Source organism: Etheostoma spectabile, chromosome 3 (genome assembly GCF_008692095.1).
Source record: "Etheostoma spectabile isolate EspeVRDwgs_2016 chromosome 3, UIUC_Espe_1.0, whole genome shotgun sequence".
Lineage (NCBI taxonomy): Eukaryota > Metazoa > Chordata > Actinopteri > Perciformes > Percidae > Etheostoma > Etheostoma spectabile.
In genome coordinates, this window is record NC_045735.1 from 20614317 (window position 1) to 20640197 (window position 25881).

Consider the following 25881-nt stretch of genomic DNA (forward strand, 5'->3'; position numbering starts at 1 on the left):
TGCTGCTTTTCGTTCTCATTATCATTCTAAACTGAATATTTTATGGTTTTGGACATTTGTGTGAACAGAATAAGACATTTGAAGATGCCAACTTTGGCCTTTTTTGACTTTCTATATACATTGGCCTTAAATACTAACTAAACAATACATTAATTGATTGATAGATAGATTAATCAAGAAAAAATATCGCTAGTAGCAGCCATACTGTAAAGTAACAATGCAGTGGGAGTTTATTGTACTAAACAGTGAAATTAGGTTGATATAAATCTATGCAACTTTTACCGGTAATGGATTATTTTTTTTAATTGTTGTATTGGTACTTTTATTTAAGTAAAGGAGCTAAATACCTCTTTTACAACTGTTGGTAATTCATTACCGTATAACGAGCTACTGTCGGCCTGTCTATCAGGCTTCCTGTCTGACCTTGTTATAGCGGTTTACAACCTGGGGGCGGGGGACCCACAAGGGGTCATACATTGATTAACAGGGCAGATAAATTCTCCTACAAAACAAAATGCTTATTTTTCTCTAATCTTGCTCACTGTCTAATTTAATACTTTTTTAGCAGCCTCTAAAATCATTGACCTGGAACAATCTGTAACAACTTTGCTCAAGCTTTGATTAAACTGCACACAGATTATAGTCTTGCAACTTTTGATGAGCGGTTGCAAAATTCACAAGCAACAAAATTCTGTCTCAACTTCTGAAGCAAAACACATGAGACAATCTCCCAAGATTTTTTTTAAAAAAGAGCAACAATGCCCACAAGACACAAAGAGCAGTAACCCATCACTCTCTGCCGACTCACCAGCGGCTCAGCCATGATGATGCGGATCTTGCGCTCTGACATGGTGGTGAAGTTGGCGAACAGGCTCTTGAGGACGTACTCGCCCGGCTTGCTCTCCGGGTCAATGCTGATGGGCATCATGGCCGGGGGACCCTTCTCTCCCTGAGGACAGCAGACTGGAGGGATGGGGGGTTTAATGTATCCGTTCCCCACGGGCGAGGCTGCACAAATGACACAAAAAGCACAAGATGGTAAACAATTTTTGTGAAGTAAAACATTGCTAATTCAAGCCCAAATAAGTGGGACAGGGCCAGCCACGGATCTGTTTACAAAGACAGATCACCAAATAGAGTATTACTGAGAAGCTTCCAAACATGGACATAAAGTTCCCAACATGTTGAACATTCCTGAGGGAGACTGTCCAAAGGGCACCGGCTTGCCCCGAGTCGGCTCTTTCTTTCCTATTGCTACAGTGAATAGAGCACATATGGAAATTAAAACACCACGGCCAGCAGCTGGTGTTTTCATTTCGTACCAAAGATGTCATTGCCCTTTGAGGGAAGCAAAAATCTTGTGCATGTGACCATCCTACAGCCGGTGTTTTGATGTGGCCCACGTTTAACTCCAGATGACTTAGCTTAGGCCCAACTAACACACAAGTTAAAGTTTACCTTGGTGTTACACTCTGCTGCTTCCAGAAACAAAAGTGCTAAATATAGTAAAGAACCGCATACAAACATCTAATTAGAACTGTGAGATGTTTATTTAGCTTGAAACACTACAACCCCTAACTGCACGTCCACCTCACAAATAGCCATTCATCTGCTGTGTACAGGAAACATTTGGTTGCAGGGAGGGATTGTGGAGGCGGTGCACTGTGCCTTCTTCAGTATGTGTAGTGTTCTTTTCTGCATATTGTCATCTGGACCAATGTTTTGCACTTTTGTTTCAATAAAAAAAAGCTTTGATCGCAAAAAAAAACAGGACAGAAGAGACTAACTGCCTCACAATGAGAAGCACATTTCCTTCAGCTACTCCATTCTGAGTGTCTATCCGTGTGTGTGTGTGTGTGTGTGTGTGTGTGTGCAGTGTGCATATAATAAATAAATGTGACTGGACAGAAATCACATCAGCAGCAGAGTACAGCCTGCACGGTGTCAGGGGCACATTACATCTGTCAAAGTCACATAGCAAACACCAGGCTTTGTTGTGAGCGTAAGTTTTGTTTTCTTTGCTTGTTAATGGATCAAAATAGTTTAAAGTCCCTGTTAAAAAACTGGTTTGGTTAGAGCTTACTAAGACAAAATACAGTTTATGAAAAGACCCCAGTTGCTGCATTTAATGCAAAGTGTAACCGTCATAATCAGAGATTTCTCAATGCCGAATTAAGTGAATGTAAGATACAAATATTTATTTTTAAAAGGAGGATATTTATTTAAAAAATATATCATCCCGATTTTGAATCAGTGTAGAAGCAGCAAGTATACTGTAGGCCTGTACATCATGTTTGAGCTTGCAGACCCAATGAATATTGAAATTGAAGTAATTTATGTTCATGTAGTCATGTTGTGACAAGAAAACTACAGTGTGAATTAAACAGAGGAACCAGGTAACTGGCAATGTAATTTAGTGACTTCTGAAGTCTGCCAAAAGAGTACTCAAAAGCAGGAAAATTTATCTTCTTGCAGATCAAAGGTTGAGCTCATAAAAAAGGCTCTAATGAATTATCTGTGTGCTTTACTCAAAATTATTACCACTTCACAGGTAGTGGAAGGAAACTGCTTAACACACACAAAAAACAAGGAACTTAGATACACATCAGCAGAGACAGGAGTTAAGCAAAGTGCCAATCAGCATTTTTCAGAGGCCGTACAGTGTGAGTGAGCAGCTCTGACAAAGCTGCGCAAGAGAAGCTGGAGAAACGCCGTAGAACCAGTAAACAAGTCTTCTTCTCCTGGATATCTTTCCAGGAATGCGCAGCATGTGTGACGATCTCGTACGGCTTTCAGAACATGCTTCCCTCACTGGCGGCAACTCAGCACCTACCCAGGCCCTTGATGAAGCTGATGACGCTGGCCTTACTCCAGCACACAGCCGTCCCGTCCATTGTGGGGAAGGAGGATATGGTATCCAGGGTTGTCCTGAATCAAGGCAAATGCTTGTTAGTAAAATCCACCAACGTCCATGTCTTGTTGTGTGTCAGCTGGCACTATCCTGCTGGGCATAGTTTCCATGGCGCACAGAGCCAACAGCGGGTGTGTTTTAAAAAGTGGGAGTAGTGTTTGGTACAGGAGACCACGCAATCACTCTCTCACTCTCTCTCTCTCTCTCTGAGCTGCTTCTGCTATGGCTTCTTCTAGCCTTGTGACCAACCGGTGCCTTCCAAGAGTGAAGGTCAGGCAGGAATTTTTAGCTGAGGCACAGTGCAATGATGAGGTCCAACATGCTATGGTGGCATAGCTGTGTGACTATATTTATCCCAGGGAACACACACACTATACTACTGACAGAGCAACCCTCCCCTTTCCTCCACCATGCTAAAGCACGAGGGCCAGACCACCGGAGTGTAAACACCATTGTTGACCAGCCACTTCGGCACACATCACTTCTTTAATCACTTTACTCAGCATATCAGTAAAATATCCGATTTTTAAGTATTTTCCCAGCAACAGAGATTTTGGATTACGGCCACACGATATGAGGAAAATCTGTGATAACATTGTTAAATATTGTGTTAACAATATTGTCTACGATAAATAAACAAAAGTCAACTCAGTTCTGCCTTTCTGCTGCTTTCAGTTCTCTGCTAAAATACAGCAAATTCCTTGATAAATAAAAAAGAAGAAGAAAAAAATCATTTCCAACATTATTTTATTGATCATTGAATTGAACATACACTAATAAAAAAGGAAGACAGTTACATTTTGAAGTGCAGTTTTCAACTGACACTCTCTTTCAACTAGAGATGTTCCGATACTAATGCTGGTATCGGTATCGGGAAGTACTGGAGTTTATACACTGATCGGATATAAATATATGACACACTGGTATCAGATCAGTACTCGGTATTGGCCAATACACAAGTTCAGGTATCAGAATCGGTATCACGATGATAATAAAAAAAACGATATATTGTGGAGCTCTAGACTGGATGAAAACATCTGATTTAACGAACGTTTTAAAGGGCACAGCGGGTTTGATAAACTTAAATCGACATATACTTTTATCTAAATTCTCCCATGTAGATTAATTAAACTGGATATGGGAGGTGAAGAAAGCAGCCAGTGTGCATATCAAGCCCTTTCTGTTGCTCTGGGCGCTGCACGGAGACTCAGACGTGACATGTGACTCTGCAAACAAGGAGCTCGGGCACAGTGTGCCTTACATCATCGCCAAGCTGGAAACACCCTGGGCATGGTGGTGCTCCCGAGAGGACAATGCAAACAGGCTACAAGTGTCCCTCTTGCACACACCCTTACACACATGTACAAAGAATGCAGTTGACTAAATGCATCCACGGAGACTGTCCCACTGTGTAAACAACTACTCCGGCAGTCGTTTGTGAACAGAGTGGGTGGATATTTAGATACCATTGACCTCCTTAACTGGACTAGAAATTCCAATGTCAACATAGACCGTTGGGAGTGCATTGTCCAGCTGCTGTGAGAAACATTGACTCTGCATTTCTGTGAGAGTACTATTTTAAACTCTCCTTCACCACTGTACTATGTATACTACTAGGCTGGATATAGGGACACTGTTCATAGGTGCCGCCCTCCACTAAAGGTTAATAAGACTTAATAAAAATGTTTGCGTCATATAACGTAATGAGCATGAAAATGTTGTTTTTCTGGTTTAGATCATAAAATGTTAGGTCAAATGAAACAAGCAGTTACTGTATCAGCCAGATGTGCCACACACTGACTATATTTCCATCTTAAAATAAAACAGAAGAAGTCACTAGAGCTTACATTTAATCTCTGACTCAGTTTAGATCCTGGAATGCTGTCTAGAGTTGAAGCTGAACTATTTTTGCTTAAATTTATCAAAAGAGGAAGCAACAGCTGGAGCTAATGGAGCAACAATATCCCAATTCTAATACATTACCACAAGGTCAGAGTTTGAGTGTCCCAAAAACTATGAGAGTGGAGATAGCGAGAAAGTGATTACAGAGCTCTGTGAAAAGCAGATTAAAATGTCAGTCTCAAACTGACCATCGGGCCTTTTTTAGCACGCTGACATCATGCTCGAAACCACAGCCTGCTGTGAGAGAGTGTTTCATTTATATGAGTCCCCGTAGAAACGCCCGCATCTGTCTCTTTCAGCTTAACGGAAGAGATTTGTCTATGTATAACTTCTGCAATTTCATTCACTGTTGAAACACTATTTTTAGCTCCCCAAAAATAGAGCACACGCATTGCACTGCGCACACACAGTTGCACCGGGCTATTACACGGAAGAAGAATTAAAAAACTCCGCAAATGTGACAGAAACAACAACTTAACTAAACAGAAAATGGGCACAAGGGCTGCACAATATCTTGTTTTTCTTATGGTTATCACAATATCAAATTACGCATTGAACAGATTGTAAAAACGCTGCAACATATCACGAAAGACACTTTGAGATTTGAGTTATTTGAAAGAGAGTATCAGCAGAAAACAACACTTTAAAGCGCACGGTAATTTGCAGGATTTTAACAGAATACTGAAAGCAGCTGAACTACAGTACATTTTAATATCTGTTTATTTATTGCGAGTAATATCGTGACAGCGATATTCAACAACAATATTGCATTTAGTATATTTTCCTCATAGCGTGCAGCTCTAATGAGCACAATAGCATTTCATAACAGAAATAAGTCAACTGAACAACATGTTTGACTACTCATCAGAGGAGCACTCGGCTTACTGCAGCTCATCTCCTGCTCTGATTGGCTGATGGGGGACCGGCCTTCAGGCAATTTGAACACCAGACCTGACGCTGCTGCTGCACAATGCCAGTTCTGTGTGTGCTGCTAGTTGTTACTGTTTTATTAGAACTGGAGACACTGATTGATGAGAGACCCCTGTCTAAAAGGACCTTGACTTTGTTTACCTTGTGGTCACGGTGCAAACAGTATCTAATATGTCTGGAATCCTAGTGTTGTCAGATCAGTTTCTATTAACAACGCTGTCTCTCTTGCCATCTTGTGATTCATTACAGAACAGCTTGTGCAAATGGGAGCAGAGAGATGAGACTAGGAGATCCCATACATGCATTTAATGAAAATGTGAAATGCATAGGTTTGCTGCTAGGCCTGCACGATTAATCGGTATAAAATCACAATCTCCATTCACCCCTTTTCGCGATTTAAAGGTACAATATGTAACATTTCTGCATTAAAATGTCTAAAAACGACCATACCTATGTTATAGATTTTTTATGAATTGTGTTCTTAGACTATCCTAAATGTTTCCACCAAATTTCAAACCCAGAGAAATCTGTTATTTTATTTTTTGACATGGGACGTTTCCTTTAGTCACTTGTCAGTGGCGTCATATAACCTTTCACCCTCTAGTTACTCGTAACTTCCGTCAGAAAGCGGTCACCCAGATGATACCTACGTCACAGAAAGAAATACTCCTTCTTTGCCACACAGCATCATTTTGTGATTAACTACATGCCACTTTGCAACACAGTAATACAACAGAGACCTTATTTTTGGATACATTTCAACATCGATCCAGCTTAACGTTACTACCATGTGCTGGTTGATAAGTAGCATTAATGCTAATGCTTGGTGGGTAACATTATGCGGTTACAACATCATTCAACACGCTCATAAAGTTATTTTTAGTATGATTGTTTTGACCATGGTTACCAGCACTGGGCTAACTCACAAATAATAGTCCACCAGTAAGGTTAGCTGTATAGATAGACGACTAATCTAATGCAAATTTAGCCAGCTAGCACACCCCGGACTGTCTGCTTCACTCCCCTGGCGCAGAGAGACCTTACTGGAGATGACAACTGACAACAGCCCCGGGACATATAGCTAGCTAGTAACTGTTAGCCTCCAGTCAGCTAGCAGCCAGCCACTATCATTACAGCAATCCGAACTCGGCCAGAACTTCACTCCAGTGCTGGGTGCTAACAACTGAAGCATCGGGAACAGACCATATCAGAACCAGGAACCAGGTTCAGAACATCGTTAGCTACGTCTCCGTTAGGCTACCAGTTTTATGCCAAACATCTCCTCCCTGCCAAATTTCTTCACCCTTTGCAGTTAGCTAAATTAACCTGAAAAAGGTGGGTTAAACACAAACACGACTAGGGAAAATTACAGCAAAGTGCAGGGGGACATCATTCCAGGCAGCTGGGAGATCTTCTGCTGCCGACAACAGCCATAAAATGTCCTTGCCGTCCCGGAGATTCCCCCCGCAATCCCCACCCATCTCTCAGCCTCCTTGAGTAAAGTCGCCCAGTGTTGAAACCATCCAAAAGGTGACATTAATATGTGAAATATGTTGTGATAGTGTGATTTTAGCTGCTGGCTTGCTGGCTCACTAGCTAACTGGTCAGCTACCAAAACAAATCAAATCAAGAAAAACATAATTATGTTGGGGAGACTGCAGCTATAATGTAAGAATGACATGAATAAACGTTACTAAGCGTAACGTTAATAACCATGAATGGGTAAATAAACAAAATGGATATTGATAAAAACCCAGGTACAAGTGACGAGAATCAGCCAACCACTCAGTCAGTATTTTGGATTCAGCAAGACGATGAGGGTCAGTCTGATGTGATTTCAGAATCAGAATTAGAAATACTTTATTGATCCCCAAAGGGAAATTCTGTGTTTGATATTGTGTATTTTGATATTGTGTTTTGATATCTGTGTTTGTGATATTGTTATTACACTATGAGTGCCTGTGCCTTTATCAGCACAGTGACCCACTCTGAGGATTATGCAACATCATCAGGAGATGGCTCAATGTTGGGAGTGTGAACAAGGACAGCATGTTCTATGGTATCTCTTTTCATTCAGGTTCAATAGATATGCACAAGCTACCACTGCCTGACTTGCTAGCATAATTCACTTTAGATTGTAATCATAGTTATCTGTCAGATATAGCTTTAGTTGCCAAATTGTATTTGGGAATATATACTGCAAATGTTGCATTGGCTAAGGTGCCACTTCCTGATTTTGGCTGTTTGTTTTTCTTCCAAAATGAGAGTCCATCTTCACAATTCACCTCTCATATCTTAAATACATTAATCAGAATTATGCCACGATCAGATCTAGAGATGGTCTGATACCATTTTTTGCTTCAGAATACCGATTCTGATACCTGAACTTGTGTATGGGCCGATACCGAGTACTGATCCTCTACCAGTGTGTCATATATTTTATTATGTTTTAACAACCGTATACTACTATCCCTATATGGATGTGATATGATTTTTTATCTTTGTTGTAAATCTAGCTTGGGTTAAACTCTTTGTGAAACATGAACAAACACAAACATTGAGCGCAACAGAATTTTCTTTTATCATCCAGTTTGACAGTCAGTTATAACAGAAAAAGAACATAAATAAACTACTTTAACGTAGATTTTCTTTAGGGCTTTATTACGTGGTATCGGATTGGTGTATAAACTCCAGGACTTCCTGATACTGATTCCAGCGTTTTAGGCAGAATCGGAGGCGATCGGAACATTTCTAATCAGATGCAGAGAGGCATCCTATCCCATCCTTATGGGCCACGATGGGAGCCAGTGGAGCTGTGAGCTCTAGACAGAACAAGCTGAACCTCCACTAATCCTATTACTGTGCTCTCGCACTTAATAAGAGCTATTTAAACTCTATCAGACAGTCACAGGCTAAAGAAGAATAAGGCTAGAATTGAAAGAAAAGGAACAGGAATGAGATGCTGAATCACCATCAGTAGAACTTACAGTATTAATCTGGGCAATGGTAACTGTACTGCGATCCTGTGTGCATGTGTGTATAGTGTGGAACTTCTTCTCAGCCAATAACTCTTGCTAGATACTTGGACAGTTATGTCTACAGCTAAAAGTATGATGCTTCCAAGTTTGCAGCAACTGGCGTGCTGACCAATAAAATCCCACTTAGCTCCATCTACAACAAGCAACAGCACATCTTCGTCACAGACCACAACAGGAAAAAGAGGCTATGAAGTCAGGTTCCCCTTAGAGCTGCAGTCTCAGCCAGTCCGTCAGCTCTGTCAGCTTGCTGAGGAAAAAAACCACAACACCAAGAGACAAACTGCTACTCACTGCCGCTCCACGATTTCAGCAAGGATTTGATGCTGATTTCAAAGAAGCCAGAGTCCTGCTGACTGGCCATGGCTGCCGCTTTCTGTTGAGTTTCCCTCCAGTAGCAGCAGCAGCAGCTGAGCTGGGACCAGCAGGTAGCGCCTGCTGTCACCTCTCTGTGACGCACACAATGTTGTGCTGATGAGACCCTGAGTAAACACACTAGCACAGCTTCACCCCTCCTCTTGTGTCCTGTTGTTGGCTATCAGCCCTCTCGCTCTCCTTCCCTTCACACTCTATCAACATCTCTCTCTCTCTCTCTCTCTCTCTGAAGCTATGGCAGGCAGTGGGCGGCAATGCAAGCTGCCTTTAAATAACTGCGCGGAGGCTGAGAGTGCAGGAAGCAATCCTCTTAGCGGAGTGCAGTTAATAATAACTACTGTTTGTCTGTGTGCAGGGCCGGATAACGATGACAGTGCTGGGTTTGTGCGTCTTTCTGCGTGACTGGGAGCATCTGACAGGCCACCACCACTGACGGAGGGGACAGAGAACGCAGCAAGTGCGACACATAACAGGGAACATCTGGGAGAGCAGTGGAAAGCAGAAGACACTAAAGTGATCAGCAAGCAGAGGGGATTTATTGCAAACAAGGGATCTAGGGCTGACCGCTGGCTTTTAACCCTTTTATGTGCACCGACTTTGTCAAATAAAATGTCAAATATTGTGCATTTCTTTGGTTGTTCACACATTTTTGGTACTATTTTAATCATTAGGGGGCAAACTATCTGTATTTATTTATTACTTGATTAATCACTATATCTACAAAATATTAAATAATAGAGAAAACGTTTCCAGAGTCCAAGGTGACATATTCAACTTGCTTATTCCGGCTGAAAATCAGTCCAAAAGTATACATTTAAAAATGCTAAAAGAAAAGTCAACAACACAGAAAACACAAATAAATGACAATTAACAAAGTAATTAATTTCCTTGAAGTGATTGTTTTTTTAACCTACCAGTTCAATACTATGATTAATGAATTACTTGGGTAATAGTTTCAGCACTAACATTATCATTTATTATCTATTGAATCATGCAGCAGTTTTCCCATCATTACTGTTGTTTGCATGACAGAAAAGAATCAATAGATTAGAAAAGATGTATTGCAGACATGCTGAAATGGGAAAACACACTACATTTGGATTTAAACACTTCTGCATTTGTATTTTGAGCCAAAGCAGTGGAATTTTCTCATTTCATGGATGCTGTTAAATTAATCTGACTATCGCCTGAATTAATGTAAACAATAAGAAACACCCTTGTTGCTTTTCCGGGACATGTAACAATTCAATCCAACATCCAACATTTTGCTATGTAAAATTCAGATGGAAGTCATCAACCATATGGAGTATAAAGCACATCCTCCAATCCCCCTTCCTCTACTGCCCCTGAGCACTCTTAGTATAATCCTATCAGAACTCAGTCTGTCCATCAAGCAACAGCCACTTGACCTTCATTGCATAATACACTCTGTGATGGAGAAGCCATCACTGGCTGCAGTGTTTGGTAAACTCACATGTCAGGGCCTCAGGTGTGTTGAATATACCCGAGACAGTGCTGCCTGGCTGCTCCTTACAGCATGCCTGTGTACATACTCCTACCCTCCTTTCCCACAGCAGTGACTTTGTTTTTGTTTGGGCACCAGCTTACACAAAAGTGCTGTTGTGACTTGTGCCATGATGTATGAGGGTTGTGTTTGCAACTTTTTACGCTTCCTGACACACTCATTCATTTTGTCATGCCATAACTGATGAACGTGGGGCGGCATCCAGCTCGCCCAGTTAGAGCGTTTGCCCCATGAGTCCTGCAGCGGCCCAGGTTCGAATCGGACCTGCTGCCCTTTGCTGCGTGTCATCCCCCATCTCTCCCCTTTCAAGTCTACCCACTATTACTATAATAAAGAGAAAAAATAATCTACAAAAACCTGATGAATGCTCAAGGTAATGGAGTCAGAGAGCTTCCTTTTAATATACAAGTTGCATTTATTAATCTGCATTAAAGGGTAAATACTGTACATTTTTGTCACTTTTACCTATATTTATTCTTTTTGACATGTAATTTCAGAAGTTAAATAGTTTATTAATAAATAAATTGAAGAATAAAAACCTTTGGACAGTATTGACACTGAAAAAAAACATTGTGGCTAAGCTTTGCTACTAATACTGAAACTACACGAGCTTAGATTGAGAACAGCTCTCTAGTAGCAGAATGTAACTAACATTTACTTAAGTACTAAACTCATTTACATATTTGAGGTACTTTACTTGAGTCTTTTCTTTTCATGCCACTTTCTACTTCTACATTTCAGAGAGAAATATTGTACTTTTTACTCCACTTCATTGATCTGACAGCTTTAATTACTAGTCACTTTACACATCTGATGTTTTATTAATTATTAAATAATCATTAAATGAAAGTACCCAAATATATAACGGCCTACAAGTCCAGCTGAAACAATTAGATCATTAAACAATTAGTTAATTGATAGAACAGTTTGGATGGTTTCTAAAATGTGAGGATTTTTCTGCATTGAGTACTTTTCCTTTTAATATTTCACGTATGTTTTCCTGATAATATTTGCATATTTTTACAAAAGTAACATTTTCAATGCAGGACTTTGACTTGTAACAGATGTGCGTAACACACAAGGCAATGATATAGTTGCGCAACTTCCTATTTTCCTACTATTCATGCAAATCCATATGTTTATACTATGTTTTACAAAGTTTATCTGTGGTGTCTTGTAACAGCCTGAGCCTTAGGAAAATGAAGCAAGTTAACAGCTACACAGGTAAAGCCTGAGGAACATTATAGCTTCTTCTATTTCTGCGTAAATAAATTAATCTCCCAGCCCTAACACAATGAGCCCATATCAGCATTTAATCTGGGCTGTACGTTATCACTCGGAGGGTTAGAGCACAAACTCTACAATCAATACAAATTACCAGTAAGCAGTAAGCTGGGCTCACTGTGCCCAGATCATATCTTATATAAGATATCTTATATAAGATATGATCTGGGCATGTTCAGAAAAAGAAAAAAAACATTCACCTATTACATGTACTGTGTATGTCATCCTGGTTGCCAACAAAATATGGTTCAGTACAACATTCTACATAAACAGCGATAAGGAGTACGAGTCTAATTTGAGCAAATTTGACTAATTATGGGCAATTGGCCCATATGGCCTAATATGGTCATAGCAAACAGAGATCAGCCCAAAATGGATACTACAAACACTGGAAAAACACAGTCCACTTCCTTGACTTATCCATCAGTTATGATCTGGTCAGCCCGACTTGTCCAGTAAGAGCCCCCCCTCTTCCAAACCTCCTGTTATTTGAGAAGCAGTAATACCTAGTTGCTGTCAGTTAAAGGCGTTATTAACGGCGTTAACGCAAACCCATTTTAACGGCGTCAATTTTTTTTATCGCAAGATTAACGTTCTTTTTAGCCTAGCAAACTTTGTAGTTTTTTTCACATGCTGTTGCAACAACTAGTAATGTTAGAAAAACTACAACACCACATCGGATCTAGCTAGACTGGAAACAAAACAACAGGCACGCCGCACACACGCCGTTTGGGCCAAAGAGTAGTAACATTACGTTACGTTAATGGACTTTTTAAAAGTGCCCTAATGTTCCATTGACAAGACCAAAGTGATCTGTGTGTTTTGTCGTTGTAAACTGAGCTATCATCGCAACACGTCCAATTCTTCCCCCCGTCAAAGTATTATTTACACCCTTTTATTGATGGTCAGTGTTACATTATTTTCTCCAAGTGAGAATGGTAGTGTGAAATTGAACACTACAGCAGGCTATATGCCAGTGATGTTTTCAATAAAAAAACATTTGCACAAAGCAAGCCGATCCACTTTTCCATGTTGATAAGAGCATTAAAATGACAAAAACTAATACAACAAAAAGAAATCAAGGGACATTTAAAATAGATAAAACTTACATTAATTACATTAATGCGATTACATATTTTAATTGTTTGACAGCACTATTAAGAACTTGTTCAATAGACCCGTTCCTCAGAGAGATTTGAGGTGACCGTGCTAGAAAGCAATGAAGCGGACTGTTTCCTAAACTATCGAAGCAGATCAGAAGAATATGTAACGAATATGCAAAAGAAGACAACTTGATCATTTGTATCACACCACAACGTAACAGCAGGAACTGGAGTGGATATCATTAAAATGTCAAACCTGTTGTCACTCTGAAGAGGCTTAAATACAATGTTCATGGAACACCTTATCCAAATAGCTCTAAACTTGGCCGCATAACTGCTTCCAAAAGCACTGCCAGTTTGCTGGCACATTGGATAGGATCAGTGTCACTTCTTAAGCAGAAAACCTCTTCAGTAATACTTCCATAAATTACCGGGTTTACAGGTCTGTTTATTGGCAGCTTCCGCAGCAGCCACGTTCATGTGGAACAGATGAATAAATCATCTTGATGCTGATCACAAAGAAGATTGAAAACCTTTTTCCTTAACTGGGAGTTGGGAGGACGACGCCTCTGACACAATAAGCACTTATTAAAAGCATTATCAGGCTCTGATGAAGGTTAGGAATGTGAGGTATGTCTGTCCAGTTCAGCCATCTTTGTGGTTATCAAGCTCAAACACTCCCTCTTACTCCAACTCTCTGCCCCTGGCGCCCCTAGTTTCTTCATCTTCTCCTCTCTTTTGGTCACATATTATGGTCTTAAATATTCCTATTTATTTCAAGTCATTAGGGTTTGCTTGTTGCTCATTTTACTAAAGACATAAGGACTGGGAGGTCAGATAGAAAGTTAATTTCTCACAACGAGCTCACTACATAATATAGAAAATAGTGTGATGTACTCTTGCACCGTCTGACTCCATTATTAACAAGCCATCAGATTCCTAGGTGAGTGTGACAAATACAATGCGGAGGTGAGGTATTTCACAAAGTGATGGTAGTAGTAGCTGAGATGCTTGCATTGCCTCTGCACCACACTTTTCAAAAAACACATTTCTTCCAGATGAAAAAGTGAATTCTTGAGGCAATTTACCACAGCTTCACAGAGTCAAAGCAGTACTTACTTTCAAGAATGGTGGGCCTCTTCTTATGGCGCATCTTTTTAAACTTCCCTCTAAAGTCCCTGGGTGGGAATGGATCCAGGGGTAAGCTGGCAATGCGCCCCATGACAACCTCATCCAGACCCTCAGAGCAATCTGTCTCACTCTCAGCCATGTCTCTCACTGCACTCTCCTTTAAAGACATGTTGGATGGCGGGGAGCCCACAGCAACTTCTATCATTCTTCCAAAGAAGTCATTGGGAAGCTGTGCCAGGTTTTCCCCTCTTTTGTAAGTGTAATGTCTATTTTTTCTCTCTTCCTCTTCCTTCCTTACAAACGTCTCCTGGTTAGGCAGCAGATCTCTGCCGTGCAGAGATGCAGCCAGAGCTGTTGGCTTCGGTCTACTAATGTGTCTTAACCCCTGCACTTGTCAGGGCAGTTCAGCAAGTTACAGTAACATTCATGAATTGGGCAGGTATTGGATTACTTAGGCAGGCCCTCCTCTTTTCAGCAAAAAGGCAAGAGGCAGAGAAGAGAGGGGCAAAGTCACAACTAAAAAGGGAGGGAGAGGGGAAAAGAGGCTGTTCTGACAGCTACAACATCCCCGCCTACTGTATGCCCACGAGGCATTCATGTATAAATATCCTGTGTTTGTCTTGGAGTCCACACATCAAAGTCTAAACACACATGTCTTGCCTCTGGCAGCGGTAATGAGGCGCAAACTAATTTCTTAAATAATGGTGTGCTCAGTACCAGCAAATATAAGAAAATTTAACTGGGCTTCACATTTGGAGATGTTTGAAAGAGAACTACATCCCATACGTGCACTGACAAATGTCCTCAGTGTCCTCATCAATCCAGTACACAAACATCTGCACTTTCCCAGCACTTTCTTCTATATCCAGTCCTCTGTGCTAAGGCCCATGTTGTCTTCTCACTGCATTCCGTCTTGCTGTTTATGGCTGGTGTCGTTGAGGAAATGAGTGAAAGGTGTAAAACCATCAAGGAATAATAAGTGAGACGTAAATCCAAAAAAAACCAGTCACACAGCTTGCGACTCATTTCAACCGCTGAAGTGAAAACTAACTGGACACACCTTCCACATGAACCAGTTTTTCCAAGTCTGACCCACATCAGCAATACAAACACCCTGTGTATGCACGTGAAGTGAAGGCGTTTTCTGTTTTAGGAAGAAACCAGTTAGGACATGGAACAACCAGCCTATACGCTCTCTTTTACATCGCTGATGTGTTGTTTTTTTCCAAGAATTTGTGTTGCAACACAATGTGGCCACACTTAAAACGTCAAACATCAAGCCTAAATGTGATTAACTTTCTGGTTGACTGTGAACATACAGAGCCGAGCTATGTCAAAGAAAATAGCTGCACAACAGGGAGCCCCTGGCAACACGTTTTCCTTCAATCTAATGAGTCCAGCTGTAAATTCACTTGTCATCCACCTGTGAAAAAAAAAAGGTAGCCTAAAGAAAACACTTTCAATGGAATGCTGCTGCAGCAGCACACTTTAGAAAATCGTCAAAACAACAAGGTACATTCATCATGTTTTCAACCACACCTGCAGAGTAATGGAGCCTGAATTACAATAAGCTATGAGCCTGGTCCTGACTAGGGCTGCACGATCTGAGGAAAATATCTAATTGCGATTGTTTTGACTGATATTGCGATTGCGATATGATTCACAATATTGGAGGGAATGATCATTTTTGTATCATTATTCTCATTTTTATTGAAAAGATATATTAGAAAATGATTGAAGTGGGATTTTTTGCGAGGATCTGTACCAAACAAAGTCTGTAGGATACGATTTGTAGGCCGGGACGTCTCTGCAGCACCTCAGTGCTTTATTTTAGAATAGCGTGACACATATTTTACCTTAAACAAATATTGCGCTGCCCTGCGATTTGGATATTGCACTATCGTAGCTCACAATAATTGTGCAGCCCTAGTCCTGACCTACTTCAAAACGTCCTCGGGACAAGAATCATCATGTTGTTGTTATAGTAAATAATCCATGTCTTCATAACATTTACAGACATGTTTTGTGTTTGGGGTTGAACGAAATGATCCAAAGCCAGTAGACCAACAGTAAGAATCTGTGTTATTATACACACAACATGTATATTATCCACTAAAACAAAATCAGACCGATTCAAATCAGTCACACCTGCGTACGCTCACTCTAATCCAGTTTCAAATGAGCCTGCTCAGCTGATCAAGCATCTGAATGTGCACATTTAAAGTGATTAACTTTCTGTTTGGTATAAATGTTTAAGATTTTAATTTTATTTTTTTATTTTATCAGAAATTGTTGACCCCGCTCCCAGGGCTCCATTATGTACTGCATCTTGTGCCACTTACAGTTCATTCTTCAACATATTAATGTTTAGTTTTTGTTAGAATTAATAACAATAAAAATCTTACACAATGAGAAACCCGCTTCTAGGCACCTGACACACATGCTACTGTATACTGTAGTAAAAACTGTAAATGACAGGAGTTGGCAAAGGATGTTGCAGTAATAGTGCACCCTCTAGTGTTGGTCAAAACTACACTGAGGCAACTGTAATCAGCCATGCAGTTAACCCACATTTCCACACACATGACACACAGTTAGGCCTACTTGCTTGTCAATAAATGACCTGAATCTTAAAATGCAGTCCATCACTTTGAATACCAGCACTCCCAGTCATCATTCAGTAGATAATAAATGCGTGTAACTGGGTTTTTATTCATCTCTCTTTACCAAAAAATTGTTGGAGCTGATATAACTTTCTCAATCTAATGAACCATAGTGCAATATTTTAATATGTCAACAATAAACAACAAAAACTCTCAAGTTTGAGAAAACTAGCTGATCAAAGCTAGACTTTCTTTGTGTAAAATGTTGTTGATTTGTTTGCGCTATATCAACAGCATTTCATATTGTGGCAATGGTTATTATATATTATAGCAACTTACAAGTTTATTACAATTATGGCCTAACATTGATGTAGAAACAAAAGGTTAATTAGCAAAAAACACCCTTTAGACCACATAACTGTGCTTTATGCATCCAAGAATACTGAAGTTAAACAAAAAACAACTAGAGCAAATCCACTATTAGTAATGTGGAAATTCAGTGATTATTACTTTTATATGACAAAATTAACCAAATACTAGTTGATTTAGGTTAAAACAACATCTACTTCCAACTGTAATGCTGTCCTATGTTTCATCGCATGTGTCAGAATGTGGAGCAGGACTGCCTGGACTGAGAAACGAGGATGGAGTCCGCAGCCGCTGAAACGCCCTCTGGCTGAGACAGAAGGCTGTTTCCATGGTGAGACACATTTAGATTTGCACAGGCAGAGCAGAACATGGTGAATAATTGATATTGGGCCCTAAAGTTAGCACAAAGCAGCTGAAGGTTAATTCCAGCTAGACTCATGGACTCTTGAATAGCACACTGATGCAACAAGTAGACAAACAAACAGCTCACTGTGGGAACTGATGCTGGCTACAGACTAAAGACTAACAACTTCCAGTGAGAAAACATAAGTGTGTGTGAACGTGCCACTTAAGTGCATTTCACGTATCTGTTTTCTCTAGATGCTCAGAGAGGAAGCACCTTTAAGCGCCGTTACAGAGAGCGCTATTTAAACATTTACAAATCTCTTGAATACAAAGTGGAAAGACTTTGCATAATGACAACCTAGCATGGGATCAAGGCTGTCATCCTTTTATAACTTCACATAACAGATCAGAAAACACTGATAAAAAAGCCATTGTCTACAGTGTATAATAATCATTCAAATGGTCACCTGTTCTCTGCACAGTTCTGGGCCTGTGTTATGAACACACATACAGAAAGGACCATTTTAAGAGCTGCAAACAAGTTGACAATCTGCACCTGTTTCATTATCTGGTGCCTATTATCCACCTGGGGAGGGAGGGGCTCAATGCTGAACACATGCAGCCAGTGTGGCCTCTGAAAACAACGAGAGACCAGTGGAGGTGAACACCATGCATATCCAGTTACAGTGAGGTGACTATGTTCTTATGCATTGGTGCATCAACAGGGTTGCTTCACTTTTGCGGGGGGGAAAAAATCACTTATTTACAGTATTGCTCCTGATGGATGTTCAAATGTTTGCCCAATGTCAGCGTGGTACACTTACTAACTTTAAAGTTCATTCATTATCGGTTCAGTCTTTCTTGGCAGATGGATAGCCTCGGGGTTTATCTGAGTAACTCAGAAGGGATCACAAAGATCAAAAGGGAAAGAGATGTTAAGTTGAGTTGTTAAAGCCCTCATTATATCCACTGCCTACTGCCATGCTATGCACAAACGCTCTCATGAGGGAGGGATGAAAATCTTTAAAGGTACTCCTCTTTTCTAGTAACGATGCCTCGATAGTCCCAGTGCCCGCCCCTCTTGGAGGTTGTTCAATTTCAAACTGTCTTTAAAAATGAATTTCTAATAACTATTAATGGTACAAGTAGGCCTGTGATTTTATTACCTTAACCTGCCAGCTTAAAGACAAAATCTTCTCTCTCTTACTGAAAGGAAGGGCTGCTACTGAATTCTAAATAAAAAATGTTCCGTCTCTTTTTACAGCATTATATCAATATTGACAGTAGTTAAACTTTCGCAGAGTTTGTCGGGGAGAAACATTTTTGTTTGACATTAACATGCAAAAAAATACCAGCGTACCAGTTTTCCTGGTGACAACAATAAGTCAATTGGAGTCAACATTATTCATAAGGCGCATCTGCACAAACAAGTTTATTCTGTTTGTGTTGCAGCAATAGGAGTTCCAAACAAAATACAAGTGTCAACTAAATCTGTGTGAAGAATGAAGTTGGAAAATCGAGTCAGAGTTTGAGCGTCTCTTTACGCGAATAAAACTGACACACCGTGTCCTTCTTGTGATGGTGGATCTGTCGAGATAATAGACTCTCAGTTTTACACGCAATGTAGTGGACTGCTTGAATTTGAGCAAATATGGTTTTTTGTTTAATAAGATAAGATAATACTTTAATCATCCCACAGTGGGGAAATTCCTTTGTTAATGTCTAATTTAAAGGAGACAATAGTATAAAGGTTTTGGCTAAGGCGGACATTGTATTTGCCATACAGTCCAAACTGTAACTACTGTGTTATATCTACTTGTTTTATACTTTTATTCCTAGAGATATAACATATCCCTGTAATGTGGTGTTTAAGAGAAATAACAGAGGATGACATCTGCTGAAAAGTGAACATATCAAAAAGTCCAACATTGCATTATGCTACTAAAAAAGTAAGCATCCAAACATCCATCAAGGGTCACCAGGGGGCTGGAGTCTATCCCAGCATGCATAGTGTGTGACAGGGCTAACAAATAATAACTGTACAGTTTCACATCTTTATTTCCATCTAAAGGAAACCGGGCTAGATCAATGGTGACATTGAGGAAAAGTCCATTTTAAGGGCATAGCCACATTTGCAGAGTTGCAGACAATGAATAGACCCACTTGATGAATGTGCAATCATCATATTTACCAAAACTTTTTTTCCCCCATTGCAACACATAATGCTGGTTTAACGGACATTTAGCTAGCTAAAAGAGATATATACACATTCAGTACAGCATGCAGTGGTCCAGCAGGCTAACACACGTTAATCTTAAAGGTTAACCCCACTGTCAGTTTCGTTTTTAGAGTGCAGGTGTCATAAAAATGGACTTTAGAACAACGTGCTTTGGATGAGCGGGAGTTTTTTAGTGTTTTTTGGGCCAGGCAAGACAAAATGTGGCGACATTTTTATTATCCCAGTGTTAACGTATCTCCATTTAAGACTTCTTAGCGCCCGTTTTTATTTACAATTCCTCAAAACACCTAAAACAAGACTCTATAACTCCAATTTAGAGCAATTATACTATAGCGACCAGACCATAATTTCAAGGTTGTGAAAGCCTTCCAGTAACACTGAAAGGCCTCATGTTACTGGATAACCACAGAGAGGAAAAGAAACTTCCAGCTTAAATACAACACTACAGCTCCCAACACACGAAAGATACAATAGCTACAGAAAAAGCAGAAACTTCAACAAACTTGTTAACGGTTGAAAAGATGGTACATACCTTCGACTACTGCAGCAGGTGCGTTTGTTTTGCTTACTCCATCTCCATTTGAGAAGTGAGTTAAGTTTCAGCCTCCGCGTCCCTCCAGGCGATGATCCACTTGTTCAGATGCACTTCGGCGCTTCGGTCTGGTCTCCCTCCATCAGTTCTCAGAGGTAGGCCCCGCCCCAAGCTCTGCTCTGAGGGATAGGCCCCGCCCCTATATCTGCTCTCAGTGATTGGCCGGCCCCTGGATCTGCTATCAGGGACAGGCCCCGCCCCTAGCTCTGCTCTTAGAGACAGGCCCCGCCCCTAGCTCTACTCTCAGAGACAGGCCCCGCCCCCAGCAGGCAACCTGCTCATGTGCTCCTCAATAATTAAGGAACATGGAGCTTTGCTGCGTGTCATCCCCCATCTCTCTCCCACACCTTTCCTGTCTATCCACAGTTATTCTGAATTAAAGGGGAAAAAGCCCCCCCCCCTAATAAAAATAGCAATAAAATAATAATAATTAAGGAGCATGCAAAGCTTTCTTCAATTTGCATGATGACCTGGCTCAGGTCCTGGCACTGTGGTTAGGGTTTTACAGTGAAGCCTACTGTACACATCTATAACCAAGTTATAATAATGCTTTAATTTAATAAAGCACCTTTACAGACAAAGTCACAAGGTGCTTCACAAGAGAAAAAAAACATGTTCAAAATGAGACCTAATAACAGTAAAATAAAAATAAAAAAATACTAACATGAAGTAGAAGCTATAGCATATAATATTTTAACACATTGGGTTAAAATTATTATGGAATGATATGATACATTTCGCTATTGTGTTAAACAGAGTCAGTAGAAAATGTAATAGATATTTATATGGAAAAAATACAGTCAAGACAATTTTATAAAATATATAATGGAGGCCTTTTTAGAACATATCACCTAAAATCATAACAAAAGTCAAATGAATAGCCTTGAAAATGTATTAAACATGCATTTTTATCGCTAACCCTTTTCAGATGCTTTTTATTTTGACGCAGACAGCTCATTTGCATTTCCATATATTTATTTATTTTCATAATGTTTATTGTCATAGGGTCACACAAAGCATGGACAAAGCCACATGCCACAGCATTTGTGGCCCAGGCTTGTCTTCAGCACTTGGCCTGGTGGGCTTTTATACAAATACATATTTAAGCAGGGAAAAAAAAAATTTTTCAATTTTCAATTGAAAACACAGACATTGCTTCAATGAAGATACCTTAAAAGCTAAAAAAAACCCTGATCATTCATGTCTATGGCTGATCCCTTTTGAAACACTTTCTCAAAAACTGCAGTACAATATGGAAGAGTTATCTATTAGCTACAACTGCGATATAAGTAAACACACAAATACAGTAGGATATGTCTTGTACTGATTATGTTACAGTGAGTGGGACAATGTTGCTTTGAACTTTCTTTGAAATTAATGTTAAGAGGATCCAGCAGATGGCGTCAGAGAACATGATAAAAGTGGAACTATGTTTGAGGAGAAGAGGGGTATAGAGCAGCACCACTGATATGTATGTTTGGGAATTAATAAGCCCAAAGAAGGTGCAAATGAGTTTTAAACAGATGGCCAAGGATATATATGTGCACATAATACAAATAGGTGCTTTCTTTGGTTTACAATGGAGCTTCAGACACCCACACTTCTTAAAAAAATACTGTCCACAAATCTCTCTGGGCTCTAATAGATGTGCCAGAAATTAAAATTTATGTGTGTGTTGCTTTGTAAAAAACATCTTCCTAGGGGCGCCTGGATAGCTCACCTGGTTGAACGTGCGTCCCATGTAGTAAGGATAAGTCCTTACAGCTGCGGCCACGGGTTCGGGAACCGTGGCCCTTTGCTGCATGTCACGTCTCAAGCTGTCCCTTCTAATAAAGGCCTAAAATGTCCAAAATATAATCTTAAAAAATGTTGTCTTTGCAATGTGTGAACTGAAAGCCTCAGAGAGACATGGCTGTTGTTGATGAGAGCTGATACCGTGACAAGGCCGGTCAATGGCTGGCCATCAACCTCTCAGGGATCACAGGTTTAGCACTCAAGGAGAGAGCCTGCTACTGATTCAAGATGATAGCATGCCCAAGAGCTCCGTCCAGACCAGGAAAACTAAATTGCTTTGTCAACTGTATGCACACACTAAGGCTTGTCACGATGACAGCAGAGCTCTACAGTGCCATTGACTTATGAGCACCAGGTGAAATACAAGACAAACACAAATAACAACACATTTCTTTTCAAATACCCAAAAAATAAAATAGACGTGGGTATGGAAATAACTGCGGTGATAAGACCAGCATGTCTTCAATGTGAATGAAAAGTAGCACCAATGCAATTTGCAATTTAGCCTCGGAAAATGCTTTCCTGTGTGTTTTCTCTTCTGAAGTGAGCCAGGTGTTCTTGGCTGCAACATATTGGCTGTGGTGATAATTCTGTTAGCCTACCCATCAATGAAATAACACAGCAGTGCCACTGTGCCACAACACAAAAGAAGGACAGAATTCAAAGCTAGTGCACAACTCATCACTTGCTTTGACCTGATCCTTTTCTTTACTTCGAGGAATAGAGACAACGCAGGATAAAGGAGGATGGGATGTTGTCACAGCACATGCAGGTAGTTTTCAGCTCAGGTGAAAGTCTGCCAACCGATTAAAAAGAGGTTCTATAAACCCACACAAGCATGCATAAAATCACATTATCCACATCTTCTTCAAAGTCAGTCATGTTTTACTTTCCACTTGCGGGGTGTGTAGGTTCAATGCCTACTTGACATTTTTTCCGAGGGGGGTATTCTGCGGCTGCTGATACTCCTTCATAAACTCCATGCAGGATTTTTTTTACTATAAGAGGTCTGAGGTATGATGACTTTTGATTCAAGCTTTGGCTCTTTAATGGAGAATACAGGTCTGCCTTTGAAACCTTTGAGTTATAGCTCAAGAGATCAGTCCCCCGCTGAGAGGTGGCTGTGGAGGGAGAAGGGCCAGGTCACGATTGTGGATCAAGCTCTCATGTCTTGCAGGGATGCTCTGACTGCATGGATTGGGCTGTGCCGCACAATCCCTCAAACAGTATTGATGAAGCCGTGCTTCTTCAGCGAGCTTCTGCCAAGTATTTGGACAAGGACATGTGTGACATTTACGGTATGTCACATTTTGGTGCCACAGACCTGTATGGATGTGTGACGTATGAATAGATGGATAATGTGTCAGCTTTGTCTGTATTTTAGGAACACAATCTAGTTTAGACCGGTATTATAAAGCGACACAGAGCTCGTAATTTATCCCATCAAAAATACCATTAACGTTGTTCAGATAATTGGAGTCGACTGAGGTGTTTGTAATTCTCACCAAAGAGAAACATGGCACAATTACCAGTGGATTCTCGGAGAGAGGCTTTAAAGCAACAGGTGATATTGTTGCTAATGGAGAGATGAAAAATGAGAGTGGATGTATTTTAAGACTAAGCAAGAACTTTAAGGCTACCTGGAAAAGCCAGGTCTTAATGTCTAGTTTTAACTCTAACAGACAGCACGTCAATACAACTAATGGTTTTCAGACAGATGGAAAGTGTACGACTTGGATACAGAACCTGGGGAGGCGTAAAGACGCCACCTTACACCACTGATGTTTTTATACCAACATCTTAAGGCTTAAATACTCAAGAATTTTTTTAATCGTCTCCAAAGCCTTACATGTAAGCTGACATCTTCAAATGGCAGCAAGAAGTAACTATTTCTATCCAGAATTAATGTCACATCAGTAAATTGCACACTCATGTTTACTGTACTAACTTTACCAAAGGATACTAAAGGGATGTGAGTGTTCGGGTCTCACTTAGTGAGGGTGTGATGCTTTTCTTCGCTGCAGCCCTATTTTGTTCTTAACTAGGCTGCTAAAACAAGTGTCCCCCCCCCATAAATATCTTGCTTATTGTTGCGTTAAACTACTCTGCCACCCTTGATCATGAGCTCCAATGCTATCATGGCAAAGACATGTTTATTGTGCAAATGTGACCAGAGAGGATCAATGCCAAAACTTTATAAGGATAATGCATTCTGTAAGTGAAATCTACAGAATCTTCATCTAGTGTGCAACCAAACCTGAAAGCCAGAGATAATTACCCCCCACATTGATGGATTCTCCTTCACACCAGCGGTCAGAGATAAATTCTCCTTCAGTGAAGGGCCTGGAATTTATATAGAGAGGCCAAGGAGGGACACGGGACAGTATAAAATTAAAAGACAATGCATTATATTATACAGATAAACCAGTTACAATTGACTTAAGTGCAAATCAAGAGCTGGCAGCCTCAGCCACAGCAATGATTTCCATTTATGCACAGCTAGCCACTTGGTACCCCATGCACGGCACACTGCAGCCCCCATGCATGCTCTGCACGACTAAGAGGATTTTAATGGGTTTTTCTTTCCACTTTAGATTTAGCAACAGAACCTACCGCCACTTGCTGGTCAGGACATCTACGGAGTCACACCTGTCTCGTTTGAGTGCGTGTTGCGTGGTCAGCGTTTCACACACAACGATGTAGCCCTGAGGCGCCTTGTAAGGAACTTCACGCCACTTGGTTTCAAGATGTAGGCCTAGTGATTACTTGACACAGATGTTTGGTCTATCTGATTATCTACTTGTCACAAAAAGTTGCGGCCAAGGCCTAAGAAGACACAAAAATAAGTTAAGTCAAGTTTATAACTTTAAGTGCAAATATATATATTTGAATGCCATTAATAATGATCTGTTCTGATCTAAAACGTAGGGACACTGGCACAATTTACAAAGAGATAGTGCCACTGAGTAGTCTTCCAGGGATGAATACATCACTTTCATATCTGTGAACATATGATGGATCTGTTCAATTTGCATGTTTCCCAGTGGCTACTTTGGACATTGCCATTTTTTATTAGGAATGTATTAGGCTGGGTTGTCAAACTGTTAATGTAATGTTATTTAGGTGAGTGATTACAAACAATGTAAAACCAAATCAGGCTAGTGTGTTCCGCGTTCCACAAACATCGCTTTACTGTGAACTTTAAAGATGTTTGAGTGTCACTGCTGATGGGTTCTTATCATTGCTTATAATAAATATGACAATCTACACATCTCTGTGTTCAAATCTGGCTTTATTTGCACAATCTGCTATTGTTGCTTCTGATCAATTTAGCCTTGATGTTTTTCTTGTTGTTATGATGGCTCTCCACATGCGAGGCAGCAAAAATGAATCAAACGATATTTCATAAATGTGGGTTTATAGTGTCCTTAGCAGCTGGAACATCACTCTCACTGTAAGGGACTCTTTGGGAAATCAAAGGTGAGTACTGTGTATCATCTTTTTGTGGAAATTATGCTCTAATTCATCATTCCCTCTCTGTCTGATTTCAGTCTGCCCTCTGCCTGCTAATCTCCCCCAGGAGGGATAGCAGGCCTGGGCCTGGCACAAAAGCATGCAAAAAGGCCGCTTGTTTATCTTTGATTTTACCAGTGATCTGCTTCTCTGGAAATACAACACACCACAAGATGCCTCAGCTTCAAGTTATGAGGCTGCTGTAAGAAATCCCACTCAGCCCAGATGGG

The 25881-nt window shown here is 40.4% G+C and overlaps 1 protein-coding gene across 12 annotated transcripts in view; it reads right to left on the minus strand.

The window, feature by feature from the left end:
* frya (furry homolog a (Drosophila)) overlaps positions 1-20420 on the minus strand; it is a 66912-nt gene extending 46492 nt beyond the window's left edge. For 5 of the 12 annotated variants that reach the window (XM_032502006.1, XM_032502015.1, XM_032501933.1 and 2 more), the window contains exons 1-2: positions 14185-14563; positions 809-1008 (exon numbers count right to left, since the gene is read on the minus strand). In XM_032502006.1, the coding sequence (XP_032357897.1) occupies positions 809-1008; positions 14185-14401 (417 nt within the window). In that variant the 5' untranslated portion in view covers positions 14402-14563. Of the gene's footprint in view, positions 1-808; positions 1009-2833; positions 3204-9072; positions 9409-14184; positions 14564-20284 lie in introns of those variants that run through there. The other 7 variants (XM_032502000.1, XM_032501953.1, XM_032501970.1 and 4 more) reach the window with 5 other exon arrangements.
* Positions 20421-25881: the final 5461 nt, after the last annotated feature.